At 35.9% G+C, this 21,443-nt stretch overlaps 1 protein-coding gene across 3 annotated transcripts in view; it reads left to right on the forward strand.

Moving 5' to 3' along the window:
* The window catches only part of FAM83B (family with sequence similarity 83 member B), a 96,831-nt gene that overhangs the window by 19,477 nt on the left and 55,911 nt on the right, over positions 1-21,443 (forward strand). For all 3 annotated transcript variants that reach the window (XM_054492659.2, XM_054492657.2, XM_054492658.2), the window contains exon 2: positions 4,194-4,697. In XM_054492659.2, coding sequence (XP_054348634.2) covers positions 4,254-4,697 — 444 coding nt within the window. In that variant the 5' untranslated portion in view covers positions 4,194-4,253. The remainder of the gene's footprint in view (positions 1-4,193; positions 4,698-21,443) is intronic.

The raw sequence follows: 21,443 nt of genomic DNA on the forward strand, positions 1-21,443 counted from the left end.
ATTAAACTTTGAGATAATTGTGGTTTCACATATAGTTGAGGGCAAAAATCCAGAGAGATTCCTTGTATCCTTTACCCAGTTTCCCCCAGTAGTGCTGTCTTGCAAAACTATAATACTGTATCATAACCAATATGCTGATATTGATACTGTCAAGATAGAGAATATTTCTATAACTACAAAAATTCCTCTGATTGCCTTTTTAAGCCACATCTACCTCTCCCACTGTCATTTTAAGAGTGCAGCATCTAACCAAATGGAATTATTCAGCATGTAAACTTTGGAGATGGGTGTTTTTTCATTCAGCATAATTCTCTGGAGAGTCATCCAGGTTGTTGCATGTATTAGTAGGCCATTTATTTTACTACCAAGTAGTATTCCACAGTATGGGTGTACCATAGTTTAATATTCACCTGTTGAAAGACGTTTGGGTTGTTTCCATTGTCAGGCTATTATGAATAGAGCTGCTATAAATATTTGTATACAGGATAAGTTTCAACTTTTCTTGGATAAATCACCAAAGTGCAGTTGCTGTGTTGTATGTTAGTTGCATGTGTCATTTTATAAATGAAACTGCCAAACTGTTTTTCCAGAGCAGCCCATGAATTGAAATCAATTTTTATGACTTATTTTATATCCTTTGTATTTATAGAATTTCAGTGGAATTTCCACTTGCTACAAATGACCCTAAACCTCAATATCAAATGCAATTTTTAATTTTTTTTGAGGCATGGATTTGTAAGGCCACTTTTTTTCTGAAATGAGTCATTTAACTGTTAGATAAGCCTAATGGTCTGCTCAGCTTACATGGCATAGTGATATCTTTTTTTTTTTTCTCTACTCATTAACTCTACTGTGTATGATAAAAGAATATGCTTCCTGGGAGTTTTTAATAGTTATTAATAAAATAATGCCTTATTTTATATATATATATATTTAAAGGCACACCTAATTAATTTTGTCCTCAAATAAAGCCCTCCAAATGTTCAGGGATTGAACTGTTGAGAGTGCTTTATTAAGTCTATAACTAAATACAGGTGATATTTTATTGCAATACTCACTATGCAAGTGCCATTACTCTGTAGTTCTCTGATAAAATTCATTTATAGATGGTTCCTTCACAAGTATTCCATGCAAATAGTTCTTATGATAAATATCTCTAGACCGTGGCTGGAACATAGCCTCTCCACCAGAACAACATAAAGTATATTTAGTAGTAATCTTAAGTCTTGTACATAATATTGTAACCTCATTGTTCATTCTGTTGTATGTTTTGTATAGTATATTTTTCTGTGTGGTATCTGGCTATCGATTAGTCCTATAATTGTAATTAATTATAAATAAGTTTCACTTCTTATTTCCATTTTTTTCTTCAGATTAATTTATCTATGTTTTCCTGGTTTGGTTTGCATGGTCCTTTCGAGGTCTGTGATTTCAGAGTTTACATAGTTCCAGAATGAATTTTTTACGGTTCCAAAATATTTATTTGCATAGGTATAGCTCAGAAATAAGTAGTATTTTAAAAGTACTTTATGCATTTTAACTTCCAAATAGGTAACAGGTGTTTAACATCACATATATAGGAATTCAAAAGTTACATTTTAAAAATTAAATGAATAAGTTTGCAGGAAACTTGGATTATGAACAACTAGTAGTTACCGATGACTTAAGAATTACAAATTACAGATGTAATTTATCATGTAATCACCAGATACTTGTTCCTTCATTGGCTGGAATTTTCAAGTGAAAACTGTACTTTACTAAACCTTAGGAAACTGTAAGCATAAGGATTGAGTCCTTTAAGTGAATGCAAATCTTATTTTTTAATTCATTTTTTTGCTAACAATTGAGCATTATGTGCAAAAGAGAACTTCAATGAATGTTGAAAGTTATTAATTAGTGGCATGATATCATGAATATGAAGTGAGCAACTTTATGAAGATTTGTCAACCTTGGCACTGTTGACATTTTGGGTGGGATTATTTCTAAATATGGATGGCTGTCTCATGCATTGTAGTATGTTTAGCAGAATCCTGGGTCTCTAATCATTAGATGCTAGTAGCCCTCCTCTGCACAAGTGATTCTATTTAAAAATGTCTCCAGATGTTGTCAGATGAGGGACAAATCTTCCCTTTTGAGAACCACTGAACTTGAATGAAATGTGATTGGGAAAAAGATGACATATCCTAGAATGATTGAGAAATTTATGCAAGTTTTAGGATGTATCCCCATACATGTCAATAGATTAATTTTAATTAGGTAACAAAAGAAATTTTATTTCCCCATGCGATAGCTTTTATACTAGCAGGCAAGATAGATGTTCTTCCTTTTTCTCTTGGAGAAGAGAATATTTTTGCAAAACTTCACCATTATACTATTTAGGGCAGGAAGACTGCCATCACCAGAATTCAGATGCTGCCATCCCCAAAGTTCAGATGCTGCATTGCGGAGCCTAGGATCCAGGTATAGTTCTAGTCGTCTGGGCTTGGATCAAATTATGACTCAAGCTGAGGGCTTTCCAAAAGACAGAAAAGAACATGTTCTATTTTTATTCCTGTATCATATTTAATCTTTGGGCTTTCTGTACTGTTAGACTTTCTTTTTAAAACTTCTGAGCCCAGAGATGGGAACAGGATTGTCTCCACTAAGATGGTAAATGGAGGCACCCTTTGCGTTCCATGCTCCTCAGTTCTGTTAGTTGCGGGATCTTTTCTGATCCTTGTTCCCCAGCAAAATTTATTGCCATTCTTCAAGACTTCTTTGTATGATTAGCTTGTGACTCCTGTTCCATATTTTGAGCTAAGGAGTTATTCAGTGGTAATGGTTCTCTGGGCTATGCTCCAAATAAGATTTGAATTTTGGTAGGCCTGAGACTGCAAAGGCTGAGTCAAGCGGAAAATATAAAATTTAAAATTAAGGCAGGGTTACTGACAAATATATATGTCATCAAGTCATCTTTTTAATGCTTGTAGCACATCATAAAGCTGTACCTTGAATCCACACAATGGAGATCATGACTTCAAAAGACTGGAAAGTCCATCATCTGATTGAGAGAGCCCATTCCAGTATCTCACACAGTGTGGAGTAGTGACTGAATGACTGAATGAAGAGCATTCTGTGGGCATTTTGAGAGATGGAATGTGAGCCTGCGTAGGCAGATTTTGACTCCTAAGAGAAATTCCTGAGTTATCTTTCATGTCTTAAATTTCATCTCGTATACTCTGTCAAGTCACTGAATCTCAAGGCTCCTTCCTTAAACCATCTCTGGAATACTCTGTCCACTTCCTCACTGGGTTTTTGAACACTGAAACACTTGCCTAGCTACCTGTCTCTTCTTTAGTCCCCTGCTACTGCCAGAATTGTTTAAAACAGAGTTTTGTTGAATCACAAAACTTTGTGTCCTTCTATTCTTGGCTTTATCTTGTCTATTCAATTTTATCTCTTACTCCTAGTAAAAGGAACCTGTTTTCCAGCATGCCAGGTTTTTTTTTCTTTAATTTTTTTCTTCCTTCATGATTAGTGAATGTACCAAACTCTCATATCTCTTCCGTGATTTTGCTTATGTTTTTATCCTTGTATGGGATGGAAATATTTCTTCTTGCCACCTGATCAGATTCTTACTCATTGCTACGGATCCAGCCGAAGCCCACCTCTTGCTCAGGGCTGTTCATAACTCATTTGCTCCATATTGATCTCTCCTTGCTTTTATTCTTAAAGCACTGAATATAGGGGTTACTCATTTTGGCCTTTAGCAATGTATGGCTTTCTTCAAAGTGGTAACTAATGTTTTGTGTGTACAATTTGCCTCCTCAACTAATTAATAAATTCCTGAAAGACCAGTGTTTTGTGCTCTTAACATTACATCTAGCATATTACTGTATGCCTGACAGGTACTCAGTGGAGACATTAATGGCTGGGTAGGCATTGATTGTTTTCTAATTCTCTTTTAATTTAAATTGAGATACCTTGGAAAAGGAAAATCCAACAGCAATCTTTAAGGGAAATCTGTATAGCTTATTTGTGATAGATGTGTGAATTGTGGTGCTATTAATGTCATTTTGGATATGAAATATGTGTCATTTTGAGCTTCTGGTAATGGAAATGTGTAAATGAAAAAACAATAGTTGATATGTATCAGAAAACATTCTGTTGCGGAATTTTAACTTGATCTTGATTTTCTTCTTTTCAAATACCAGATACTTCTCACCACTGCATGAATGGACATTTGAAAGTGCCATAGGCAAACACTTGCAAGCATGGAGACCTCATCAATGCTTTCCTCATTGAATGATGAGTGTAAATCTGACAACTACATTGAGCCTCACTACAAGGAGTGGTATCGAGTAGCCATTGATATTCTGATTGAACACGGGTTAGAAGCATACCAAGAATTTCTTGTCCAGGAACGAGTATCAGACTTTCTTGCTGAGGAAGAAATTAATTATATTTTGAAAAATGTCCAGAAAGTTGCACAAAGCACAGCACATGGTACTGATGATTCCTGTGATGATACCTCATCTTCAGGGACCTACTGGCCTGTTGAATCTGATGTGGAAGCTCCAAATCTTGACTTAGGCTGGCCATATGTGATGCCCGGACTCTTAGGGGGCACCCATATAGATCTCCTTTTTCATCCACCAAGAGCACATCTACTTACGATAAAGGAAACTATTCGGAAGATGATAAAAGAAGCAAGAAAGGTAATAACATTTCTATTTTGAAATGAAAAATTTGAAACATGTAGAAAAGTAGAGAGAGTAATAACACAAATATGTATGTTACTAAAAGAATCTATATGTACAGGCCATGCCTATTATTTTTAGGAAATGTACCTATGGATACACAGGAAGGTTGTATTTCCTATATCTTGCATATATCCAAGAGAGTGGCATTAGGTCTCTGCTAAAGAAAGAGATTTCCTTTTCTTAATAATGTACTCAAGAGATCTCCCAGAAGACTGAGGTATGTTGACTAGGAATAAGATGACTCGACACTCATAATTTTAAAGCACCTAATTTTTTCTTCTTCTCTGAAAGGAAGTAGTTGGTGGATATGGTGAAGTTTTCTTTGTTCTTAACAGGACTGAATACCAATTCTTGCTCTGAATGTGGTTTATGCTATTAAATAAACCATACATTTACTTATCTATTTTCCTGAGTTGTGTGGAAACAGTATAAAATCAACCTAATAATGTAAAATTCTAAAGCAGATTCTGAGATATTTAGCATTTTAAGGCTTTGGTGTTCTTTATCAAATATTTATATTGACTTATACATCTCACAGATCTTATTTTAGAGCTTGAGTAAAACTGTAGGACTCTTTAATCAAGCAACAAAAGTTATTAAGAGTTTTGTATCTACTCAGCACCATGGTAGGCACTTGGGAGACCACAAAAAATTTTGCCAAGCTCAATCTAGAGTTTTAAAATGTATGGGCAAGTCTGGGCGTGGTGGCTCACACCTGTAATCCCAGCACTTTGGGAGGCTGAAGCAGGCGAATCACTTGAGGTCAGGAGTTTGAGACTACCCTGGCCAACATAGCGAAACCTCTTCTCTACAAAAATAATAATAATAATAATAATAATAATAATAATAATAATAATAATAAGCGGATGTGGTGGCGGGTGCTTGTAGTCCCAGCTAGTCAGGAGGCTAAGACACGAGAATCGCTTGAACCTGGGAGGTGGAGGTTGCAGTGAACTGAGATTGCGCCACTGCCCTCTAGCCTGGGTGACAGAGCAAGACTCTGTCTCACCAAAAAAAAAAAAAAAGAAAAAGAAAAAGTATAGGCAAAAAGTTACCATTTTTAATTATAAAGTGTGCATTTTTTAGTTATGACTATGTGATACAAAAATTTAGATCTAAAAGGGACCTTAGGAAGCACACACGCATGACATTGCTTTCTTCTATGCCAATAAGACACAGAAATGCTTGCAAGAGCATGCTTTTATGAAGTACATCAATATAAGACCCTTGAATTCCTCAGTGACATGGCAGTTTGCAAGACAGGCAACTAAAAGGCTAACAATCATGTAGGGAGACACAGTGTTCTGAAGCTAATGTCAAATGCAAGCTTTGTAAAAATGAGGTAATTTTTTTCCCTAAACCTTTTGAGTTTAAATAACCTGTCTTTTCAGCTGTATTAATTCCTTTAACAGTATTATATTAAATAAAGTACTAATCCATTCCAGTTGTTAAAAATTAGCTATAGAATCAGGCTCACTGTAAGTGACCAAACTTTTATTGAATGAATTGAACTGTCATTCAGTTTTCTGAATTGAGCCATGAATATTTTTTTAAACAGCACTATCTTAGGCTCTGTGAATAAATTATACAACTGCATTTTGTAAGGCAACAGTACAAAATTTGAGGCTATATATGAGTCTTTGTAATGGCAAAATAATAAATATCAAGTATTAATGTTTGCTGATTTTGTTTGGGGACATGATATGCTTTTGAAGCACAATGTTAACAGGAAATTTAAATTCATTTTTGAAAATTCATCAGTGAAGATGAAGATTCTTATTGTGGTAACTTAGTAGTAATGCATTTATCACCCTGCGTGATAGCTAGTTTCCTTTGGGACATTGCATTATTGTGACAGAAAATGTTAATTCAGGAGATATCATAAATTTTTGGGCTAGCACTTACTGGGAACTGAACATTAGTCATGATCTTTTGATGTATTTTTCTTTCTAATATGGCAGCTTTGTATTTAATGAGCCTCTAAAAGTAATATCTTCTACCCGGTCACTGTCCGTTGAGAACTCCCACTTGAATTAGTGAGCTGAAGAAATTGAAGTCCATACTGTAAAACAGTAATGTGATGTGTGCTTCTCTTTCATAAAATCAGTGTGGCATACAAATAAGAAAGATAATTGTGTTTTTTTTCTACTTGTATAGCTATAGCTAAGTTGAGTTTGAAATAACAGAATTATTTGATCTTGTAAACTGAGTATACTGCCAAATATAAATTATAACAGATGACTTCGATTTGGTGCACATGGGTTTTTTTTTTTTATTATTATTATTTTATTTTTTGTTTTTAACACAGAGACGAGGTTTCCCTATGTTATCCAGGCTGGTCTCAAACTCCTGGACTCAAGTGATCCTCCTGCCTCAGGCTCCCAAAGTGCTGGGATTATAGGCATGAGTCACCACACCCAGCTGTTATTTTTTAAGGTGTTAGGGAATGTGCTAGTTTCTACCCAGATGCAATAAATATTGAAGTCAAATTGGTTATCTTTGCATGGAATATGTATTTCTCAATTATTTTGGAAGATTCTTCATATGTCACCGTGTCTACTTAAAGATTTTTGAAGAATTAAGTACTCTGGGAAAAAAAGTTATTGACCCCATTTTTTAAAAATTAAGATTATTTAGCTTATAACTGGACATGGTCCTGTGAAGAATTTTTAAAAGAACAAATATGAAATAAAAGTTTACCAGAACACATTGCTTTTTAAAGATTAAATGTGGTTTTCATGACTATCATTTACTCAACAGATGTCATGCTCTTATTATCTTTCAGAATCAATGGGAGCCTAATAGTCATCAGGATAAGCTTTCTGTTTTTGATTTTTTTTCAGAGGGTAATTTATCTTTATTGGTAACTCAGTGAATTGTCATGGCATTGTAAAGCGATGATCTTTTTTTTCATAAAGTGTTTGGATAATGTATATTTTAATGGATAAATTTTTTTTTTTTTTTTGCTTCCAAATATCTCAGGGAGAATCTTTTGGTAATAAACATTGTAAAACTCTACAGAGATATGAAGCCAAACCAGTAGGACTAGAAACCATCAAAACAGAACCCCGGAAAAGATCTCAGATAAGAATTTAAATCCATTTTCACTTTTGTGTTTGCAGTTGAGATAAGGTACTTGTGAAAATAATGCCATTTTATGGAAAAATCTTAAACTAATGAAAAGAATGTAAAAATTATCTGCTTAAAGGCCCAAACATTTGAAGTCTGATTATAAGCACCAAGTTAACCTTCCAGTCTCTTATGAAAGGAATTAAAAATGATTCTCAATCTCAACTTTCTTTACTGGAAAGAGGTGAAACATTTTGTGTTTGTTTTTGAATTTCAGTAATTTATATGCTCTCATTTCTAGCTTAAGTTATATAGTTAAATGAGCTCTTGATCATTTTGCTTTTATAAGCAGAATGTGATCTTTATAGTATTTCAAAAATCTATACTTTTTTCTTATTAATTTTATTTTTGCTAATTATCACTTAAAAATTGATTAGAGATTTTTTGTTTGTTTGTTTTGTTTTCTTTCTTTCTTTTGTATGTTTGCTTATTTTGTTTGAGAACTTTCCTTTGGGAAAATTCAGTTGTAGATAATATCTTACTTGTGCCCTAAAGGGACATATTTTAATTTACTGATTCTTTTTTTAAAACCCTTTCAATTTTTCACTTTGTGATTGACATAATTACATTTAGTCAGACTTTACTTTGTAAAGTCTGATAAGTGTCTAGCCAGACTTTTCCCAGGTAATTATTTGTCTGTCAAGCAGTGTTCCCAAGATGATATATGCACATATTCCTAATTACTGTGAACTCCTCTTATGAAAACATCCCCTCTAATTACTTAAAAAAGTCTTCTTTCATTAAAGTTTTTTTTTTCCTAGCCACTCAGTGGTACGTATTTACAAAGTTATAACTTCTGAGAGTCTTGAATATCTGAATGTTTAACCACAATGTTATTTGCATCTCTGTTTCCTAATTCTAGGCTAGCTTTTTTTGTGAGATGTGAATCTTACTCTTGTGAAATACGGGATCAAGACACATAAGCAAAGTCTAGTGAGAATTAGGACAGAGTAATTCCTGATGCGCTCTGTACCACATTACCTGAGTTCAGGGCTTGGTTTCTTACTGAGTCACTGTTCCTGGGTGTGTCTGTTATGGCCTTGGGAGGTATTAGTAATATAGAGAAATATTAACCATCAGTTGGCCCCACAGATGCAAAGAGGAAGATGAACAGGTGATGGGAGATCTTCTTGGGAGTGAGCTGATATTATAAAAGTAGAACTAGAATAGAGACTTTGTCACCAGGACTCTAACTAGTGTGGCATTAAACAAATCATTGTACCTCCTCAAGTTTCTTCATTTATTTAGGAAAAGATATGAAGCAAAAATGTTTCCACATTTTTAAAATCTGGTGTTCCTATCCAAATCTCTAATACTGCTTACCAACTTAGGATTATTTTGATATGTTATATTCCTTGCTGAATTAGTTCATGATAGAAATGATTTTTATTGTGTCGTGATATGTTACTTCCATCTGCATTCCTTTGCAACCATGTCCTGCCCAGCTAAGTGATATTTATATGTTTATCTGTGCCTTCATTAGACTAGAATGCTCTCTGTCCTGATGTTCCTAATTTTTATTAAGAATTTCCTATCTACCCTATCCCTGTCCCAACTCTCACTGTGAATTTTGTCATTCTTTGAATTTGAGTCAAAATTGATTTCTTCTTGGAAATAATATTTTGCTTAGTCAAATTTAATGACATTACTATCCTGGGACATTAAGTTGAACATTTCTTCTGTGAATAAAATGCATTACATGTTAATATAATATATATTTATGTTTGAGTGTGTATGTTTGAGAGAGAGGGCATGAGAGGAGAAGGATGGAAAGAGAGGGAAGAACAGATGGAGGGAAAGAGAGGGAAGAGGGAAGGTGGAAGAAAGGGAGAGAAAAGAAGGTGGGAAAGAGACAGGAGAGGAGGGAAGGAGAGAGAAAGAAAAAGAGATCTGGTTAAAATTGCACTGACTTCATCCTGCCAACAATTGCTGTGTCTGTATGGCAGTACTCTGTCTTTAACAAACTCATGGTGCCTTACAGAGAGACAACACATTCCGTATCTATTTTACGTTTGTTGAAGCAAAAAATTAAAAAAGTATGAAAAAATGAAAATGAAATCATTGTATGAGACTTCCAATTTGGTTGCACACCAAAGTCATCAGTAACTTAGAAATTTCAGATGTTTTACTCTGCAGTGTATTATCAGGTAAAGTCTAAGGATCCTCAGTGACTTGTATTTTTAAGAGACTTTATTTAAAAATTGACAACTGAGAAAAGAATTTAGCGTTAAAAAGAAAAAATACAGTTACTTATGGGTGTCAGTAAGTTTAGCAGAGTCTTTGCGTTGCTAATACTAACCAATACCTCTATTAATAGTTGGAAAGAAATAATTTAAAATGTAAGTTATTTAGGAGTGCATATATATATATATGTATATATATGTATTTCTTTTTTTTTTTTTTTTTTTTTAAGACAGAGTTTTGTTCTTTTGCCCAGGCTGGAGTGAAATGTCACAATCTTGGCTCATTGTAACCTCTGTCCCCCCAGGTTCAAGCGATTCTCCTGCCTCAGCCTCCCTAGTATCTGGGATTATAGGCACCCGTCACCACGCCCGTATCATTTTTGTATTTTCAGCAGAGACAGGCTTTCATCACGTTGGCCAGGCTGGTCTCCTGACCTCAGATGATCCACCCACCTCAGCCTCCCAAATTGCTCGAATTACAGACATGAGCCACCGCACCCTGCTGGAGTGCATATAATTTATCTGATTGGGAGAAATGTTTTTGAGACTATTTCCTTTACTCAGCTATTACTCTTTAGTATTTTAAATTCTCTCTCTCTCTCTTTATATATATATATATATATAAAATAAGCTGTGAGAAACAATTTTTGTAGGTATTGCACATGGTGTGTATAGTCCTCTGAGCTTTGAGGTAGTGTTACTGACTATGGTACAAAATGTAGTTCCATATATTTGGGGATCTCTGAAGTAGAATGTTTATTTTTTGTGATTGTTTATGTTTACTCATTCTTTCCTGTCTCTGGTTTAAAATAAAAACCAAACAGTTACTTATTGAAATGTGTAATATTTTCTGATGATACACCTTTAGTAGTTTGTTGGAATGGCAAAGCTAATTGTCATCATAAAACCTTGTCATAAAATACTGAGAATTCCTAATGCCTAAACACCTAAATTCCAGAGGGGTAGAAATTAGCAGTTTTACACACTCAAATGCCTTCAGGGCTAAGCCACAAAAATAACTGCAAAAACTCTGCAAAGGAGAAAGGGCAGATGGTATTCCAATAGGGAATGAAAGGAACATGGAAGAAGAGATAACTTGACCCTGACTTAAGGCATTCTTTAGGTATTTGTTATAGAGGTGATAAGCTTAGGACCTTAGGTACACATTGAGGCATCTTATCAAAAGTTAACTTTCACGAAAATAAGGGGATATTACTTTACTTGTCTGTCCTCTCAATGAGATGTAAAAAGTCATGAAGGTTTGCCATGGGAGCCTTTTTGAGATGATGAGTGCTGACATTTTGACACACTGACATTTGGCATTTTAAGGATTCTGCCTGCTGTCTTATAGTTGCTACAGATCCATCATGTGGCATATATTGTTATATCAATTATTGATTTCTTTAACTAGTCACTCTTCAAATTATCTTGAAAAAAATTGGGTGACTTTTATCTTAAGGACTGGAACTCACATCTGATTTTGAGTAATGAATTTATATTATGCAATTTAGTAACAATATCAGGTAACATGCATTGAGCACTTACATGTTAGGCACTGTGCTAAGCACTTTACATGCATTATCTTAAGTTGACCTTCATAGCAACCTTGTGAAATGTGTCCTTTAATCCACATTTTACTGATGAAAAATACTGCGTTCATGTGGTAGGTTGGTCAGTGGTAATGAAGCAGAATGAAACCAAAATGATCATAACTAGAAAGTGGTAAAGATTACATATTCCTAATCGGAGGTGTTTGAAGACCTGGTTGAGAGGGTCTAAGATTGAGATCAGTGGGTGTAGATGTGGAAGCATTGATTTCTAAATGAGTCAGGTAAAAGGTATCATGTGGTTGTTATTAGAAGTCAGAAGTCACTCACCTGGAACTGACAAAAGTTTATGATAAGTAGATGAGGTGCTAGTACCTAGAATGTAGACCAGGCCAGGAGGCACTGAAAGGAAATGCGTTTCTGAGTTCAAAGGTAAGGTAAATTTGAAGCAGGAAGAAAAGGAGAATCAGGTAATGAAGTTGTCTTTTGGCCTCTGCTGGGTTCAGCTATGAGAGAAATCAGTAAGTCTTTGGCCAACCTTATAGGTTAAAGGTATTGCAGGCCATTTATTCATTTAGCAATTATTTTTTAGTGCCAATGATGTATCAGATACTATTCTAAGTTCTGAGAATACATAGGTGATTAAAGTACCAAAGAAACCCTGCCTACCCTTGAATGAAGTTTACCTACAAATGGGGATAATCAACTAATAAATAAGGAGTGCTAGCAGGAAGAAGCAAAACACAAATATGGTTGAGTAAAGGGAGCTGAGAGTGGTGGAAGGTAGTTTGCAATTTTAAATAGGGTGCTTGGAGTAGGCCTTAACAAAGTGACATTTCAGCCAAGATTTGAGAAAAGAAGGAATAAGCTATGCATGTATTTGTGGGCAGAACACAGGAGACATAGGGGAAGCTTTCTTGTTTTTTAGAAGAAGAGCAGAGGCCAGTTGTTGGACCCGACAGCAAAGAGGAGATGAGTAGAAGATGCATCAGAGAGGAAACATGGAGGCTAGATCTTGGGGATCCCCACTGGCCATTTTAAGGAACTTGGCTATGATTCCTGTAAATTAGGAATCTACAGGAGAATTTTGAGCAAAAGAGAGATATCAATTTTAAACCTGCTGTATTTTAACAGTATACTTGTGTCTGTAATTTTGAAAATTGACTGTAGGGGACTAAGAATGAGCATATCAGATATTACTAAAATAATTCAGATGTGGGGTGATGGTATCTTAGATGGTCAGATGGTGGCAGCAATGGCTAGTTTTTAGGTATATTTTGAAGGTCGAGAAACATGGGATGTGAAATAGGTTGAACAATATAAGATGACTTCAACATATTTTGCCTGAGCAGTTGGAGTGATGGTATTGTCATTTGAGGTTGGTGTCAGAGGCCCCAAAGTTGGGATCAGGAAGCAGGCGTAGAGACTGAGTTAAGGGGACTTTTAAGTTACGACTTCACCATAGCCTTTGGATGGTTGATCCGTAACCCCAGTCACTGACATCTGGCAACACACATGTCTAAGTATCTCTAGATGAGGGTTCACATTGGAACCCAAATAGACTGACTTGGAGAATAGTCCTGACCCCGAGGACCTAGTTGTAAGTAACTTGGATAAGATTCAGATGCAAAGGAGTGGGTAAATAGAGAATATGAGATAAGAACATGACTGATTAGATGCTGTCCCAGGACCTAATAAAACAGGAGATTATCTACCCTGCTGAGAAGCAGAACCTCCCAACACTTAGTCTTTTCAAACAAACTTTTACAGGCAATTATTTCGCAATTCCTTTATGCTGGGTCAGGTGAGTGGAAGAAGGAGAAACTGGGAAGGGGTCACGTAGGAGGTCCCTTTTTTTAGCAGGCCATTTGGATGGGTAGTTTTGATAAGTAGGAGATGTATGGTGGAGAGCTGGGCATTTTCAGACAACAGGGGAGCGTGTGAGAAGTAGAGTAGGGTGGAAAAAAAGGAAGGCAGAGTTGCTGAGAGAGGTTGATTAAGGCCAAATTGTGAAGGTCCTTTGATCAAACCTTGTGGAAGAGAATAGTGGGAAGTCATGAGATGTTTTTTAGTGACAGTGATGTTGTTAAATCTGATTTTGGACATATTAATATTGTGTTTTGGTTAGTTAACACATAGAGAAGAATGTAAGACAGGTTGTAACAGGCATTGGGATAATGGTCATCAACAAGCTGACAATAGGCTGAAGCTGACATTCAATAGCAAACAAAATGTCTTTTCAAGGGGAAAATATATCTTCAATTTCCTACTAGAATAGAATGTAAATGTAACTACTTAATTCTGTATCTTAAGGAAAGTGCTTTTTTGTTTTAAAGCTATTTTTAAGATGTCTTAATCATCTGACTTTAAGCTAATAAAATTTATTTCTGTACAAAAAAAGTTTTAACAATCTACATATAGTTTAAGTCTACGTATGCTTATTGAGTCCCAGCTATGTGCAAGGCACTCTGCTAATTCATACGGATGGGGAGAAAAACCCACTTCAAGTGATTTAAAGTCTAATATTTGAGGGATATGGTAAAAGATTCATAGGAAATATATAGGAGAAATCATGTGTGCTTATGGGCATCACCCGAATGATCTATGTATTATATGGGGTCTGGATTTTTTCCACCTGTTTACTCTTTAAGTATCAGGATTATAGAGACAATTATTGAAATTTTAAAGTAGCAAAAATATGATACAGATAAAATGCCTCCAAAATATTTATTAGCAAATATGTTTTACTAATGTGACAAATGTATGTATAGAAGGTTTCTTCTTTGAGACGGAGTCTTGCTTTGTTGCCTAGCCTGGAGTGCAGTGGCATGATCTCGGCACACTGCAACCTCTGCCTCTCAGGTTCAAGCGATTCTCCTGCCTCAGCCTCCTGAGTAGCTGGGATTACAGGTGTGCGCCACCATGCCTTGCTAATTTTTGTATTTTTAATAGAGACAGGGTTTCATCATGTTGGTCAGGCTGGTCTCAAAACTCCTGACCTTGTGATCCGTCCGCCTCGGCCTCCCCAAGTGCTGGGATTAAAGGTGTGAGCCACCGCGCCCAGTCGAAGGTTTATTTTTTATTATTAGGGTACATACATTCCTTATAGGCAATATGGAAAAATTCAAGAAAGGTTTAAGAAAAGACGATCATAATCTCCCAGTAGAGGTAATCACTGCTACTAATGTCAGAAATTTTCTTACCTATTAAATAAATAGAGAAATGCATGTATACACAAATGAATGTGTATGTGTTTTGATATCTTATATAAATCCCTGAAATAGAAGATTCAGATGTGTTATATTTGAGATCATATGTTGTATAATATTTTTAAAGTTGCCTCCTGTCTTTTTTCACTTAGGATTTTTCTTACAATAAAATAATTGATTTCTTGTACTGAAATGCAATGGCATAACAAAATAGGGGGCAGTGGGAGCTGCTGTGTCTCCCACAGAATTTAAAAACACTAAGATTGACTAGATGGCAGTCTGCTTTTGAGAGCATGTGCTGACAATTGTAAATAATATTAGTGATAATATACTCCTTCATTACTGCCACCTCCACCCATTTCTTACTCATCCCTCTACCTCTTAGCATACCAGTGCTGATATGATGAGTGTCTCATGGTAACATTCCTTCAGAAATGAAGAAAGCCTCATAACTGTTTCTGTGTAATCATCGATAAGAAAAATTGGTAACTGTACATTTTCTTTTGAAAATGGGAACTTTCCTTTAGGCTGTATTAATTTCAAATTAATAATCACATTTTGATTTTTTTTCTTCCTTGAACTCAAACACAGGCAATAAATAAACATGAAAGGGAAAACATTGTCATTTGGCTAAATATCAATCCAATATACACTGCTGAAAAAAATCTATAATCATAAAAAAAAAACTGAGTCATAGTAGTCGTATTTCAACCTGCTGAATTCTGGAGCAGTTACTGAAAAAAAAAAAAAAATCTGAGGTTTGTGATCATGTAGTCTTTTTACAATTGGGCAATGAGAAATTGAGAAAGTCCAAAGTCACCCATTTGGTGACCATAAGGACTGACAGCACTCAGGCATCTAGGCTTCTATTCTTTTTTATTTATTTATTTTTATTATTTTGCTTTAAGTTCTAGGGTACTTGTGCACAACGTGCAGGTTTGTTACATATGTATACATGCGCCATGTTGGTGTGCTGCACCTGTTAACTGGTCATTTACATTAGGTATATCTCCTAATGCTATCCCTCCCCCTTCCCCCTGCCCCATGACAGGCCCCAGTGTGTGATGTTCCCCACCCTGTGTCCATGTGTTCTCATTGTTCAATTCCCACCTATGAGTGAGAACATGCAGTGTTTGGTTTTCTGTCCTTGAGATAGTTTGCTGAGAATGATGGTTTCCAGCTTCATCCATGTCCCTACAAAGGACATGAACTCATCCTTTTTTATGGCTGCATAGTATTCCATGGTGTATATGTGCCACATTTTCTTAATCCAGTCTATCATTGATGGACATTTGGGTTGGTTCTAAGTCTTTGCTATTGTGCATAGTGCATCTGGACTTCTATTCTAAGATTATTGTATCATGTTTCTTCTCTAGTGGGAAGGAGAAATACATTTGTTAATGACACCAGTAATAGCTAATGTTTAATGCTGTGTGCCAGGCAGTGTTTGAAGCATTTTGTATGTACTGATGTATTAACACATTTATCTTCACAATAGTTCTCTAACGTAGATACCTTTATTGCCCTTTAGTTAGAGGTGAGGAATAAAAAAGTTAAATAATTTTTTCTAGGCTTCAGAAGTAGAAAATGACAGGTCTGGTATTTGAGCCTGGGTCATGGGCTCAGACAGACCCTGCTTGGGCTTACCATTATGGTGTATTACCTCTGATAGACCACTCCAGGCAGGCTCCATGCAAACCAACTGAACATTCACAACCACGCTTTTGTTCCAGTATTATTGCATTTGATTCCTGGTTATCTGCCACATGGATTCCAACTCATAAGCATGGAGTATATGATGAGGCTTTGTGCTTTATCTCCTGCCTCCCTCAATCACTTCCACTCCAGGGCTACTGGGCCTGTTCTGGGCCTTCCACTGTAGAAGTATTCCTTCCTGCTTTTGTTCATGATTATTTACCCACTTGGAGCATTCTTTCCCAACTTTTTGCCTCCAATTCATCTTTTAAAATCCATGTTAAATTATACTTGTTTGGGAAAGCTTTGTTTGATTCCCTTACCAGACATCAGTCAGTCATCCTCTGTATTATTGCCACTTTATTTTTTAATTATTTATTTATTTATTTTGAGATGGAGTCTCGCTCTGTCGCCCAGGCCGGAGTGCAGTGGCACGATCTCAGCTCACTGCAAGCTCTGCCTCCCGGGAGCTTCTCCTGCCTCAGCCTCCCAAGTAGCTGGGACTACAGGCGCCCACCACCACGCCTGGCTAATTTTTTTGTTTTTGTATTTTTAGTAGAGACTGGTTTCACCGTGTTAGCCAGGATGGTCTCTATCTCCTGACCTCATGATCCACCCACCTTGGCCTCCCAAAGTTCTGGGATTACAGGCGTGAGCCACCTCGCCTGGCCATTATTGTCACTTTATACCTGCTCTTTAAGATGAGATATATTCTTCATTTTGTCATAGGACCCATGATTTTTTAGTGATTTTTTTTTTAATTTTTTTTTTTTTTTTTTTTTTTTTGAGATGGAGTTTCGCTCTTGTTGCCCAGGCTGGAGTGCAATGGGGCAATCTTGGCTCACCACAACCTCCGCCTCCCAGGTTCAAGTGAATCTCCTGCCTCACCCTCCCGAGTAGCTGGGATTACAGGCATGTACCACCATGCCTGGCTAATTTTTTGTATTTTTAGTAGAGACGGAGGTTCTCCATATTGGTCAGGCTGGTCTCGAACTCTCAACCTCAGGTGATTTGCCCGCCTTGGCCTTCCAAAGTGCTGGGATTACAGGTGTGAGCCACCGCACCTGGCCGATTGTTTAAAACTAGGTTATTTTTCTTTTTAAATTTCTTTGTAATAATTTTTATGCTGTGTATGAATTATTTGTCAGACACATGTTGCAAATATTTTCTATAGCTTAGTTCTTCACTCTGATAATGGTTTTTTTTTGGATTAACAGGAGTTCTTAATTTATAGAAATTCTTAATTTCAATGTAGCCCAATTTTTTAATCTTTTATTTTAAGATTAGCTATTTTTGTGTTCTATCAAAGAAATATTTGCAGCTGAGTGCAGTGGCTCATGCCTGTAATCCCAGGACTTTGGGAGGCCGAGGAGGGCAGATCACTTGAGGCCAGTAGTTCATGACTAGCCTGGCCAATATAGGGAAACCCTGTCTCTACTAAAAATGCAAAAAAGACCAGGCATGGTGACTCACGCCTTTAATCCCAGCACTGTGGGAGGCCAAGGTGGGTGGATCACGAGGTCAAGAGATCGAGACCATCCTGGCCAACATGGTGAAACCCCCGTCTGTACTAAAAATACAAAAATTAGTTGGGCATGGTGGTGTGCGCCTGCAGTCCCAGCTATGCTGGAGGCTGAGGCAGGAGAATCGCTTGAATCCAGGAGGCAGAGGTTGCAGTGAGCTGAGATTGCACCACTGCACTCCAGCCTGGTGACAGAGCAAGACCCTGTCTAAAAAAAAAAAAAAAGAAAAAAAAAGAAAATGAGCTGGGTGTGTGGCGCATGCCTATGATCCCAGCTACTTGGGAGGCTGAGTCATGAGAATTGCTTGAACCTGGGGGATGGAGGTTGTAGTGAGCCGAGACTGCGCCATTGCACTCCAGCCTGTGCAACAGACTGAGACTCTGTCTCAAAAAAAAGAAAGAAAAAAAAGTAATATTTGCCTTCCCCAATATCAAGAAGATGTTATCCTTAATTGACCTCTAGGTGTTTTATTTTGTCTTTCATATGATGTGAGGTCAGGGTCCATTTTGATTTCCATATGAATATGCAGTTACTGCTGTGTCATAACTCAAGTGACCACTTATATATGGTTATATTTCTGGACTCTATTCTAATTCCATTGATTTATTTATCATTGCTGTGCCAAGACCACAGTGTCTTGGTTATTACTGTAAGCCTCTCCATTTAGTAGTGAGTCCTCCAGTATTTTTTTTTTTTATTTTTATTTTTTGAGACGGAGTCTAGCTCTGTCGCCCAGGCTGGAGTGCAGTGGTGAGATCTGGGCTCACTGCAAGCTCTGCCTCCCGGGTTCACGCTTTTCTCCTGCCTCAGCCTCTCCAGTAGCTGGGACTACAGGCGTCCGCCACCACGCCCAACTAATTTTTTGTATTTTCAGTAGAGATGGGGTTTCACTGTGTTAGTTAGCCAGGATGGTCTTGATCTCCTGACCTCATGATCCAACCGCCTTGGCCTCCCAAAGTGCTGGGATTACAGGCGTGAGCCACCCCGAACCCGGCCCAGTATTGTTCTTTTTTCAGTATTGCCTTGGCTACTCTAAATCTTTTGCTTTTCTGTAGGAATTTTAGAATCATCTTGTCAACTTTCCAAAAAAAAAAAATGTTGGGATTTTGATTGAGATTTCACTGCATTTATAGAACAGTTTGACTAGAGTTGAACTTTACAATATTGAGTCTTCTAATCTAGGAACAAGGTATATTCCTCTATTAAGTTATGTTTAATTTTGTTCTGTACAATTTTGTTGTTTTCTGTGTATAGGTCTCACATATCATTTGTTTGATTTATTCCTAATTATTTGTTATTTTTGATCCTGTTGGAAATATTTTAATTTTTTGTTTTAATTTTTTTCTTTTTTACTAATATGGAAATATATTTTTTGTATATTGACATTGGGTCCAGTGACTGGATTGATATGCTTATTAATTCCAATAGTTTATATATAGATTATTTTGGATTTTCTAGATACATTATCTGTAAATAATGGTAGTTTTATTTTTCTCTTTTTCCAACCCACGTAACTTTCAAATCTTTTGACTGCCTTAATACATTGGGTACGTATTCCATTGCAATGTTTAACATAATGTTAAATGTAAACAATACTTGCTATACAAACCATCATTCTCCGCAAACTATCGCAAGGACTAAAAACCAAATACCGCACATTGTCACTCATAGGTGGGAATTGAACAATGAGAACACATGGACACAGGAAGGGGAACATCACACACTGGGGACTGTCGTGGGGCAGGGGGAGGGGGGAGGGATAGCATTAGGAGATATACCTAATGCAAAATGACGAGTTAGTGGGTGCAGCACACCAACATGGCACATGTATACATATGTAACAAACCTGCACGTTGTGCACATGTACCCTAAAACTTAAAGTATAATAATAATAATAAGAAGAAACTGTCATATATAGGAAGTTCTATTCCTAAAGAGTTTTTATCATTTTATCATGTCGTATGATTTTTCTCCTTTATTCTGGTAATATCTTAAGCTACATTAATTGATTTTCTAGAAATATATCACCAATGCAATCCTGGAATTCATTTGAATTAGTTGTGATATTTTATTTATATAAAACTAGATTATATTTGCTAGTATTTTATTTATGCATTTTCTGTTTATGTTCAGAAGAAATACTGGCTTGTAGTTTTCATTTCTTATAATTGTAGTCGTCAGTTTTTAGTATCAAGGTTATGCTGCCCTCATAATGATGTTTTTTTTTGTTTTTTGTTTTCCCAGTTCTCTGGAAGAGTTTGTGTAAGATTTCAACCTTGAATATTAGGAAAGATTTGCCAATTAAGTTATTTGTGCTTAAAGTCTTTTTTATGAGTCTAATTTTAATTCTGGGTTTAATTTCTTCAATAGGTCTAAGGCCATTCAGATTTTCTATTTTTTTCTTGTATTTGTTTTGTTTTTACTGTTTTTAAGTTATATTTTTTACAGGAACACCCGAGTTTTTCTTATGGATTGGCATAAAATTGTTTATAATATCTCCTCATTGTATTAATGACTGTTGGATTTGTGATGATGTTATCTTTTCATCCTTCATATTGGAGGTTTGTTCTTTTTCGTGACTAGTTTCTTGATTTTCTTTTTCAAATTTAGTGTGTTGTTTTTTTATATTACTGATTTCTGATCTCATTATTCCCTTTTTCTTTTTTCTATTTTACGTTGTTTTATTTTTCCAGGATTCTTGAATATTTGAACTATTAATTTTCAGTGTTTTAGTTTGTAATATATGAATTGGAAAATAATTTTTTCTTTAAATATAGCTTTAGGTTTATCTTATGAGATTCAATATTTATATATACCTTATTATTATTTAAACTCTTTTAGTTTCAATTTTAATTGATCCTTTGGTTGCTGGATTATTCAGAAGTGTTTGTTAAATTTCCAAATCGTTTCGAATTTTTATCTTTTTGTCGTTGAATTTTATTTGAATTATACTGTGATTAGATAATTTACTCTGTGTGACTTATGTACTTTGACAATATTTAAAGTATGTTTTATGATTCAGCCTGTGTTGCATTTGGTAAATGTTTAATGAGAATTTGAAAAACACAATTAACCCTTGAACAACATGACTTTGAACTTCATGAGTCCACTTATATGTAGATTTTATTCAACAAATACAGTAGGTCTCCTTTTCCAAGGGTTCTGAATCAACAACCAAACACAGATTAAAAATACAGTATTCTTGGGATGCAAAACTCGCATCTGTGGAGGGCTGACTTTTCCTAATGCTGTTTCTGCAGGATTGACTGCAGGACTTGAGAAAGCACAGTTTGGAACATACAGAGGTCCTGGAACTGTGTATTCTGAGGGACGACTCTATTATATATTCAATAGCTGTTAGGTGAAGTCTTCTGTTTCTTAGGTTAAGTTTTAATTCTTGTATAGTCCTCTTTAT

The sequence above is a fragment of the Pongo pygmaeus genome, chromosome 5 (assembly GCF_028885625.2).
Source record: "Pongo pygmaeus isolate AG05252 chromosome 5, NHGRI_mPonPyg2-v2.0_pri, whole genome shotgun sequence".
Classification (NCBI taxonomy): Eukaryota; Metazoa; Chordata; class Mammalia; order Primates; family Hominidae; genus Pongo; species Pongo pygmaeus.